Here is an 11,279-nt window from a genome sequence, read left to right on the forward strand (position 1 = left end):
TCTATCTATCTATCTATCTATCTATCTATCTATCTATCTATCTATCTATCTATCTATCTATCTATCTATCTATCTATCTATCTATAATAATACTAATACATTTTATTTGTAGCACCTTTCAAAACACTCAGACACACTGTACAGGTAAAAACAATAGGAGATAATAAAAAAAGGAACATTGTCATAGCTAAATGAAACAACACAAACCACACACAGGAAAGTAACAAAAAAAAAGTCATAATGAAAAAGCAATCTTGTACAGGTGGGTTTTGAGTTTTGATTTAAACAAGGATAAAGATTTAGTGTTGCAGATGTCAGGTGGGAGTGAATTCCAGAGTGTGGGTGCAGACCGAGAAAAGGCTCTGCTCCCCACAGTGCTAAGATGGGCGGAAGGAATAACGAGGTGGGTAGTAGAAGAAGATGTAAGTATGAAAAGGAGTTGAAATTTGAAGTAAATCGGAGAGATAGGGAGGGGTAAGATTGTGAATAATTTAAAAGTAAGTAACAAGTTTTTGAACTGTATTCTGAACTTGACAGGGAGCCAGTGGAGCTGCTGTAGGAGTGGGCTGATTTGATGGAAAGAGGAGGTTCTAGAAATGATGCGAGCTGCTGAGTTTTGGACTGCCTAAAAATCCCCCTCTAAGGGATTGATACAATATATTGTATTAGATTTGTTACTTCAAATCTGAACCTATGTAATTCTTTACTGTCAAGCAGTCCACAAACTTGCCAAAGGCCTTCAGTTGATCTAAAATTCTGCAGATGTCTGATGAAAATTAAAAACAAAGATCATATTGATCCTATTTTAGCTTCTATTCATTGGCTTACAGTCAAATCCAGAATAGCATTTAAAAGTAATCCTCAAGTATAAAGCTTTGCTGTCTTATATCAAAGATCTGATCATGATGTTCCTAACATAGCACCTCACTCTCAATCTACAGGTTTACATTCTAAAAGTAGAATGGGAGGCAGATATTTTAGTTATCAGGGTCCTCTCCTATGGAAACAACTACCAGTTGTAGTCTGTGAGGCAGAAAAAGTCTGCTTCTAAGCCAAGGCTTAGAACTTTCCTTTTTGATAAAGCTTATAGTTATAGTGGCTCAGGTTATCCAGAGCTATCTCTATAGTTATGCTGCTATAGGCTTAGACTGCTGGAGGACATAAGCACCATTTTTATCCTCCTGTTTCATTCTGTCTCTATTCTCCAATTCTACAGTATAGTTCAACCCCTAACTTTATTCTCTCTATGCTTTTTCTCATCATAGTTGCTTCATCTGGTCTATTCCTGTTTGACTCTGACACCATCCTGGAGAGAAATAACAGGTTGCCTGCTACCATCAACACCTTAGATTGTAGATGAAGATGATAGTGTTGGGCCCTTGTTCAGTGCTCAGTCCTGTTTCTCACCTAGACACAGCTAGAAATGCAGCTTTTACTGTAACTAACTGTATGTCTGTCTTTCATCCCTTTTGGCATGAAACTGGCTCATAGCTCTTCTGCTTAACTGGTATTTATGGATCAGTGCTTATATGCTCCTTTTGTGTGTCTTCTTGAACCCCAGTCGGCATCAGCAGAAGGCCGCTCACACTGAGCCTGTTTCTGCTGGAGCTTTCTTCCTGTTTAAAGTAAAAAAAATGTATCCTCTCCACTGTCACTGTATGCATGGTGTAAGGGATTGTTGTAGACTCTTCCAGGAGGAATGTATCCTTCAAAGTCATTGGCTTGATGCAATCAGCTGGTTTTCCTTACAAAACGTCTAACCAATCTGACCGTATATTCTGATAGAATTGCCCCCGCAAAGTGCCTTAATTTTTCCTTGTGTAATGAATTTACATTACATAAATAAACTGAATTAATTTAAACTAAACAGGATAATTTTGTTGAAGCAGTTTTAATATTTATTTGGATTATGTTTACTCCTTTTCCTGTTAAAAAACATCTGATTATTATAAATTATATATTAGAATAAAGATTAAAATTCTAGTCACTATTTGCAGTTATTAAAAAATTCTCTAAATTATTTGACCCTTACTTTGGCTTCTGAATGCTTGTTGCCTTGGAAATGTTGAACCCAATCATATTCTGGTCTTCCCTATGTTTGTCTTCTTCCACAAAAACACAGGCAGGTTGTGTTTTACAAACACAACACCATTCAACGTGTGTGTGTGTCGAACCAAAATCTATTCCCAGATGTCTAACCAAAAGTCAAAACTGTTTTCTGACCTCATCAGATAATGAAGTAAACAAAATAGGTCCCAGCTGATATTGTTCATAACAAGAAAAATAGTCTCTAAGTTTAAGGAGAGAACTGATGAAGAATGTATAAACCAATACATGATGCAATTACCCATAAATCATATTTATCACTGCTTTAAATCAGAACACATCCCACTCATTAGGAAAGTTTAAACTTATGCGTTAATCTGTGATTTCTTTGGAACACACCTCATGCGCAACATTTTTTACCTTTGCTTAAATGAGTCTGTTATGCAACCTGCTGTAATGTAAAATGTTCTTCATTTACATTCACTTTGAGAGACATGTACCAATAGAAGAAAAAAATGCTTTAATCTTTTGTTATTTGAGTTGACAGCTTCATCAATGCACCCAAGGACTGATTGACTTCATTTCCTCCCCTCTCTAAATCACTACACCGATAAGGCTGAGGGTTGCTGCTGCTGCTGCAAAAAAACTTCATTGTTCAGGAGGATTTCACTAATGTCAGCTTCTCCCGAACTATGGATTTGAAAGATGTAGAAGTGAAAGAAAAACTCTGCAGGAGTGCAACTCTAAGCCAAAGGCTCTGCATCACAGTGGTGGTCCCTACCACTCAGATATAGACATCCTTAAGAGTTCACTGTTCTTTTCAGGGTGAACTTAGTTTTCATTTATGTAAAACTTTGACAAATGGTATTTTAAAAGCACCTTGGCCTTAAAAAAAAAAAAAAAAAAAAAAACCCGGTTTCAAATCTGCTTTATTTTATGTCCTGCCCCCCTTTTAGTGTAGTCACTTAGTGGGTTAGCTATAAAAAAGAATCTTTTGAGAACGAACACTCAAAGTAAGACCATATCAATGAAATAATAGTTTCATAAAAGTTTCAGCAGATATTCTCACTCATTTTGGTAGCACAACCTAATTGGAAAAGGAAATGACTTGAAATCGAATTGACTTGCTGTCACATCATGACACTAGAGAAACGGGGGGGGTAATGAATCTTTAAACTTTGTATAAATATGTGAAAGGCAACTGTGGATTTGCAACAGTGAATTTGCAATGCAGGGAACTCTGTCAGAATGTTAATTGCCCTAGAGCATATCAATAGCATTTCAGATGAAGGAGAGGTGGAGCCTTTTAATCATCCCAGCAGGTGGCCTTGAACGAAAAACTGCAGTTAACAGCTTGAATGCATCGACTCGACTCTGCTATCCTAACCGAACCTTGAGTCCAAACTACAGTATTGGTCAGTAATTTTACACAAACATCAAAGCTCTTTAGTTTATATTTCCTCTAAACCTGCTTTCTTTTACACACAAAAAAAAACACCTAGCTTGATCTTCATATAATACAGTTATGGTGGCAGAAAATGCAAACCTATATTTTATTAATATTATATCAACATAGTTCTTGAAGAAGTGTGAGGTCACGATTTCTTAACTATAAAAATGCCCACTGCCTCAGATAGGGGAGTTCAACTGTCTTGCATAGGAGTGATGGTCGAATGAAGCAGGGGAGGGAAAGATGGATTGGGGAAACATCTACTGATCTGTCAGGGTGAAAAAAGATCTGAGCTGTCGTGGTTATATAAGAAGCTGTGATAAGTTCCTCGATAGATGTCTGGACCCAGACATGTAATGTATGGAGCCCCATCATTCTGCTGAGGAAACGGATAACAATAATAAGCCCCTTTTTTAGGGTAGAACTAGAACTGAAAGGATAGACAACATAGATGCGGAGTAATTTTATCAATAAACCAGTTCTTTAGGTCTTTTTTTTATTTTGTGTAATTTATTTAGGTCCATTTTCTTTGAAACCCTGTCCTTGAGTATTGTCTAATATTTTTTACTGATTGTGTGGATTTTCCGGTACTGCTCTCTCTTTTATTCTTATTTTATCTGCTTCTCCATCTTTTTATTTGTGTTTCATTCAATTTCCCCACTGTGGGAAAATAAACATAGTTCTTTTTTTTCTTTTCCAATCATTTTCTCCCTTTTTTTTTTTTTTTTTTGTCTGACCCCGTTTTATCCCTGATGTTTATGTCCAAAACATTTTTATTCCATCCTGTTTCAGATGCAGTGTTTGCTGTCCCAATACTTATGTTTTTTGTTTCTCTGTCTTTTTAGTTTTATTGAAACTCTTTTACATAATTCTATCTACTTTATGCTTGTGTTTTGGGTCTTGCATTGCACACATGCGCAGCTGATACTTAGCTCTTCATTAATTGCTATCCAAAAAAAAACTGTACTGGTAAAATAAAGCTTTAAAACATTTTAACCATCAAAAATGAATTCTATTTAGATTATAACATGGTTAAACCAACTTCCATTATTCTCTTCCTCTTGTTTATTCTTATGGTGACATAACGTTTTACATTTTACTTAATTCTTGCTATTTTGAATGCAATAAAAGAGATATTAAGTGGTAAAGAATTTGTTTTTGCAGAATTCCGACTTAATCATGTGAAAACTAAGAATGTTGCACATCTGTCACTCCTTCAGGATCCTTTCTTCCTCCCATTTTCTTCTCTTTTTTGTAAATCTGATTTGAAATAACCTTGAGCTTCTTGCATTGAGACTATTTCTTTGTTTTGTTCTCTAATTCCTGTGCAAGGCTGCAGCACTCAGTGCCTAACAATTAACACAAGTCTAGGACCATCTCAGGCAGCTCTCTCACCATGGAAACTCAACTATTGTATGAGAGCTGAATGAAGCAGTGCAAAAATTAAAAAAAGAAGAAATCATGACAAGGAGAGAAACAATTTCATGGCCGATTATTTCTACTTGGAACCTAAATGAATATGATTAGCAACTGAATCCTCTTTTAAAGTCAGAATGCCAATGAAATTCCAACTTTATTTTTTCACACCTTTATTGTCACTTTATAGTGCATTAACAAAACAATGTTTGACACCCAAAGCTAAGAGATACATCAAGATATCAGATGGAACAATAATTACTGCATGTGTGAGACTCAGAGCTTGGTTCATATTAAAGGATTTTTGTTCAATGAATGAACAACAGTGACTAAAATAGGTGGGATATCCTTTGTAAAACTGATTCTCTGCTAAGTTACAATGATAAAAATAAGTCTTATAGTGGCTAAAGGCATAAAAACAAGGCACAAGAACAACTTTTTAATAGAACTACTGCAGTAATATAATCCTGAAGCAAATTTATAGAATAAATATCTTATCTAATCAAACGTACCACTATTTTCACAGCATTCAAAAAAGCAAGGCGGCAAATCCATTAAAAGGATTATTTTGCAAGATATAATAAAAAACATGATATACATTTCTGCTAATACAATTCAAACTTGGTTACATCAAATACATTTCATGAACATGATGAAAACTTCGGTAATTGTATAAATGAGGAGGTTGGTGGCTATTAAAGTTTCAATAAAGAATGCTGCCCTTTTATTTAGTTAGCAACCATTCAGTTTCACTTATTAACCTTTATCATACATTCACAAATTCACAAATATTAACCTGTAACGATACAATTTAAGCAGAAATGTACACTCAACCAGATAATGTGGTTCTCATTAAAAATGTGTGGTTGTCTTTTATTTTGCACATATGCTATAAAGTCATTGACTTTAGCTCTGAAGCCCTCTACTGTACATATGTTAATCATACTTTTAGACGAAGAAGATGAAATGTCCATGGATTGTGCACAGCACCAAAATCTCACAGTTGAAAATGCTTGGTGGTGAGGTAGAGTCTCAACAAGAGAACACCTCATTATGATGCAAAGTTTCTCTCTGAAGACCGAAAGTGCTGATCTGTTTTCCACTGCCAACCGCCTTCACAGTCAACTGTCTGGTCAAGGATCAAAAACCTCGCTTCATTTGCGATTGACAGAGAATGATTCCTGAGTGGAGAGTGAATATTCTACAAAGATTGTTCTTTAAACAGCAGTTCACAAATACGTAGTACTGCAAAGCACAAAATTATCACTGACATATGTTGTTAATAAGCTGTAAAAAATACTATTAACAAATCCCTTCCCTAGAATGATCAGGGGAGTTATTGTACTCATTCTCTGCCTGCAGCTGCAGTTAATCTTTTGAGCATGTGAGAACGCCATTATTCACCTTACTGCGACAGCCACTTGGGGAACATGCAGGTCAAAGGAACAAAACATTTGCATCTAGCCACAGCAAATAGTGGAAATCCATCAACATGTACCGGTAATAAATGATGCCAAGGTGCTAACAGTTTAGCTTTAGCTTTCCACAGTAGGAAGTTAATCAGTTATTAAATATGTACATTGAGATTGGGTTACATCCAAAGTCTCTAATGTAGACCACCATCGTGCATCCCTATGGTCTAAGTTTGATTTCAATAAAGTTACTATGTATGCGACAAATCTCATACAAAGACCAAAACCAACATAAGACCTTGACAAGCGACTCTTTAAATAATACTAATATTGAGTTAAAAAGCGGAATGGGTGTTATCCCGTCTATTTAAATTGGCCTTTTTTTTAAATGCATACTTATAGTGTACACAAAAGCCACTTTAATGAAATCTAAAATGTTGGTCTATGCATTACCCCCTACTAACAGTCAGGATAGCCATCAACATGTTTTATGACATTTGAATTTTTAGAAGGAATCAGCAAACATTCAAATCCATTTTTCCTTATTTCTACATGTACTTATGTGCTGATCTTGATATACATGAATTTTATTTACTTATTTGAATTAGGACAATCCACGTTTATCCACATGAAAGCTTAAAGCATCAATGTAAATATGCCAGTATCAGCACAGCTAACGTAATCAGAATGTTAAATGTTGTCATGAATGTTTTCAGATTTAACTATTCTTCTTGGTCTCTTGCCTAAAATAAGCAAACCTCTTCATTTTAGCTAAACTGCTCCCACACTGTTTCTAATTTAGCAAAGTTAGCAACTATTCTGTGTATCCAAAATTGAATATGAAGGTAATCATAATGTAACATTGAAAGTGAAATCGGCAGCTAGATTGATCTCAGTGACAAGACTTCCAGAGTTTGTTTAGGGTTTTCCTATCCTAATCAATGACATTTGGGCTGTACAAGTGGATTTTGTTATTCGTTGACATATTGGAGTCTATGTCTAGGATTGGTTTGAAAATGTTCAGATTATGACTTAATGGGATGTTCAAAATGTTAATATATAAAATAGCTTCAACTTAGAGTTACATTATTATGGGCAATACATTAGAATATTGATAGCATTGTGGAATTCTGGGAAAGTTGAAATCATTGTTGGTTTTGGTCTTTTATTGGATTTATTAAGGAAATACTGATTCCTCTTAGATCGTTGTAGTGATTTGAGTTAGACACAGGTCAATAGAGTCCTCCCAGCTTTGGTAAGGCCTGGAGGACATGTTCATGGCTAGTCATACGGGCCTGGCTTGTCTCCCATCTCCCCTCCCTTCAGTGGCACAGGTGTGATCCCGCAGCGTGCTCCTCACTCTGCTCACCCCGTGACAGTCACCCTGACCCCGCCCTCCAGGGCAGCAGAAGTCTCTGAAGCACCTCTTAAAGTTCTCATCCAGGAAAGCATAAAGGATGGGGTTGAGGCTGCTGTTGGTGTAGCCCAGCGCCACGCAGAAGAAGTAGGCAGCCATGACGGCAGTGGTCTCGGGTATGTTGGCTGACAACGCTTTGACAAGGATGAAGATGTGGATGGGCGTCCAGCACACCACAAAGACAGCAACCACCACCAGCACCAGGCGAGTGATCCGGCGTAGGTTACGGTCTTTCTCGCGTGAGCCTGACAGGAGGCGCACGCTCTTCAGTCGCAGCACCATCAGGGTGTAGCAAACAGAGATGATGATAAGGGGCGCCACAAATGCGAAGATGAAAACACATATCTTCATCAGGGTGTCCCAGTAGGTGTAAGGCTCAGGGAACTGTAAAGCACATTCTGTGGTCCCTGTTATCATGGAAGAGTTACAGAATAATGAGATTAAATAATGTGATCAAACAGCAGAACAGCTATAAGGCTTAAGAAATTTGAAAGGGGACCAGTCATACTGCCTAACTGAATTTCAATATCAAGATATAGAAAAATAGCGAAGCGATAATAGTATATGCAAGTAGTGACCAGCAGACATAAACTTTGCCATTTGCTGTCAGTACTTACTCACTTATTCCACACCTATGTAGCTTTGGCAGTTTTAGCACCTGCTTCAGTAAATACCAATGTTTATGTTTTCAAAGGATTGCTTCTGTCTTGCCCATCTAGACATTTGATATTGTTTTACACTTTTCCACACTTGATTTTTTTGACTTTTGTTTTTTCTGTCAAAACCCCCGATAGGGAAGTTAATACTTTACTTTGAGTCACCTGGTCTTTTAATGATAAATAGTGAGAAAAAATGCTGATGTTTACTGAAAAATAGACTAAAAAATTTTAAAACACAGAAATAACAGATAATAAGCCTATGGGGCAAGATAATTTAATCAGAAAACCTTTTTATGCTGACTAAGTGAGCTCCTGGCTTAGAATTATTAACTCATAGTATACAACTGGACCCCTTTAAAAAAATAGACTTTTGCTAAACAAAACAAAAAATCAGTGGTTAACAGATTTGTAAAAAATCTTTTTATCTTCTTATTCACACACTTCTGTAGATCATGACAATCTTTTTAACTGCCTCAAAAATCTTAACATTTTTTTAAACATTTTGTTGTGTTTCAACCACAAACTTCATAGTATTTTTTCAACATTTTGGAAAATCTGATGGAATAACATGGAGGTCTTCAGTATGGGGGTCTCTGAGCTACAGCGGGTGGGTTATGAATGCAATAAATCACAAATTGTAACATTTGCATCATTCCTTAAACAAGAAAAAAAATTTGATTTGTTACCTTTACATTGGTACCAAAAGTGTATACTAAGAACGGAATTAATCTTGATTTAAACATTGTAGTTTTTCAGACAGAAATGAGCTCTAGAACCCTTTTGGCCATGTTAAACCTTCGTGGTAAGTACTCTAACCACATGTCTGATAATATTTTTGTCAACAACCTTGAAATGCCTGTTAAATTATGCTGCACTACTCCCTGAGGTGCAGACATGCAAAGGAGATCTTAGCTATGTCTCTCTGGGGCCCCGAACTTTGCTGCAACTTTAGGTGCAACTCTTTTAGAGTTTGCTTAGACCAGTTTTGTATTGTGATATTTTCTCCTTTATTTCACGTTTTCCCTAAATTTTTATCTCCAGCATTTTGGTGAACTCTGACCAGCTGGATTAGAGCATCCTAAAAGCATAATGCTGCAACCATCATTTTAGATTTCACACATTTTGCTTTAAAAATGATGGGCAGGGTTTAACTTTTGACCAATCAAGAATAATTTTTATGATACCATACCATGTTATCTTCTTGCTCAAGTTTGCTTTGTCTCCTTCATATATAGAATATATTTTTTTTTATGTAACTAAAAAATGGTGCCTTTTCAGAATTCAACTTCTTTGTCTTAAAGTTATTTCCTGGACACAACAAGTAGTTTGATGCTCCTTTACTTTTTCCAGGGCTATCAGAAAAGGGGCCTGAATTAAAACACCACCAGGTTTTACTTTTCATGTTTTCTAAATTATTTTGGGATTTTTGTCATTTTCAGTTTACAAACACACTACAAACATACACTATTTGTGCTGGTCTGTCACATAAAATCCCATTAAAGCACTTTATATTGTGATGTTGTAATTTGACAAAATGTGGGCAGATTAAAAGGAAACTAATGTAAAATCGAGAGATAAATGTTTGTCTTTAGAAAGGTCCTCAGGTCAGATTAAAATGATGAGATAATGATCTAATAGCTTTTCATAAAGTGAATGTCAGTTTAGAAACAATTTTCCTGTCAAGACTAGCAGCTCTTCTAGACTTTTATTAAGAAGGTCTTGTTTAATAAATTGAGGCAGTCAATTAGAATAACTAGGGGCAAATATTCTTAAATGAAAGGACAATGAAAGATTAGCAGTTTGAAAATGAAGGAAAAATCTAAGAACAGGACTAAGACTGATTTACCATTGTTGGTATTGGTGCTGCCCAGCACCATGGCAGGGATCCCAGCAGCTGAGGAGAGCACCCAGATGATCACATTAATGATCTTTGCTTTCACAGGGGTGCGGAAATCCAGGGCCTTGACTGGGTGACACACGGCAATATATCGATCCACGCTCATCATGGTCAGGGTGAAAATACTGGTGAACATGTTGTAGTAGTCGATGGAGATGAAGACCTTACACGCCACCTCGCCAAATGGCCAGGAACTGAGCAGGTAGTCAGTGCTCTGGAAGGGCATGGTAGTAGTGACCAGGGCATCAGCCACAGCCAGGTTGAAGATGTAGATGTTAGTGGCTGTTTTCATTTTGGTGTATCTGCAAAGGGAGAATATGAAAATGGGCGGTAAAACCACATTTATGGAATAACTGAATTCCATTCGACACTGTAAGAACCAAATTTTAATATTAATATTAAACACCTCAGATCTCATTATAAGGAAGACGAGTCAAAGGTAATATGACAATAATCTCTAACATAACCCTTTAAAAACCAAAATAAATATTAAAATGACCTTTCAGTTAGATAACACAGATTGAATACTATTTAAACTGAACTCCAACTGTACTTTGTACATAACTATACAAAGTTGTATATTTTGCAATTAGATATTAATATGATAAACACAAAGTTTTATATTAAAATACTATAACATTATATAATATAAATATTATATTTTTATATAAAATATTGTTATTATTATTCAGTGATTTTAAGTATTGCTCTTTGAAAATGAGTATTATGATCTACTGAAGAAACTTAGTTGTAATGGGATTTTTAATTTCAATTACATTCTACACTGTAAAAACCAAATATTAATGAAGAGATGATGCAGAGAATCTTTTTGAAATCATTATGTTGATGCCTGATGTCTATCACTCACTTATTATCATAATTTTAATGCCATTTCTTTCTTTCTTTCTTTCTTTCTTTCTTTCTTTCTTTCTTTCTTTCTTTCTTTCTTTCTTTCTTTCTTTCTTTCTTTCTTTCTTTCTTT

At 35.7% G+C, this 11,279-nt stretch overlaps 1 protein-coding gene across 1 annotated transcript in view; it reads right to left on the minus strand.

Moving 5' to 3' along the window:
* Positions 1–5,106: 5,106 nt before the first annotated feature.
* The window catches only part of LOC107098287 (delta-type opioid receptor-like), an 11,095-nt gene continuing 4,922 nt past the window's right edge, over positions 5,107–11,279 (minus strand). Inside the window, exons 3-4 of the mRNA XM_015395875.1 lie at positions 10,247–10,599; positions 5,107–8,148 (exon numbers count right to left, since the gene is read on the minus strand). Coding sequence (XP_015251361.1) covers positions 7,610–8,148; positions 10,247–10,599 — 892 coding nt within the window. The 3' untranslated portion in view covers positions 5,107–7,609. The remainder of the gene's footprint in view (positions 8,149–10,246; positions 10,600–11,279) is intronic.

Source organism: Cyprinodon variegatus, unplaced genomic scaffold (genome assembly GCF_000732505.1).
Source record: "Cyprinodon variegatus isolate N-32 unplaced genomic scaffold, C_variegatus-1.0 Scaffold766, whole genome shotgun sequence".
NCBI classification, from domain to species: domain Eukaryota; kingdom Metazoa; phylum Chordata; class Actinopteri; order Cyprinodontiformes; family Cyprinodontidae; genus Cyprinodon; species Cyprinodon variegatus.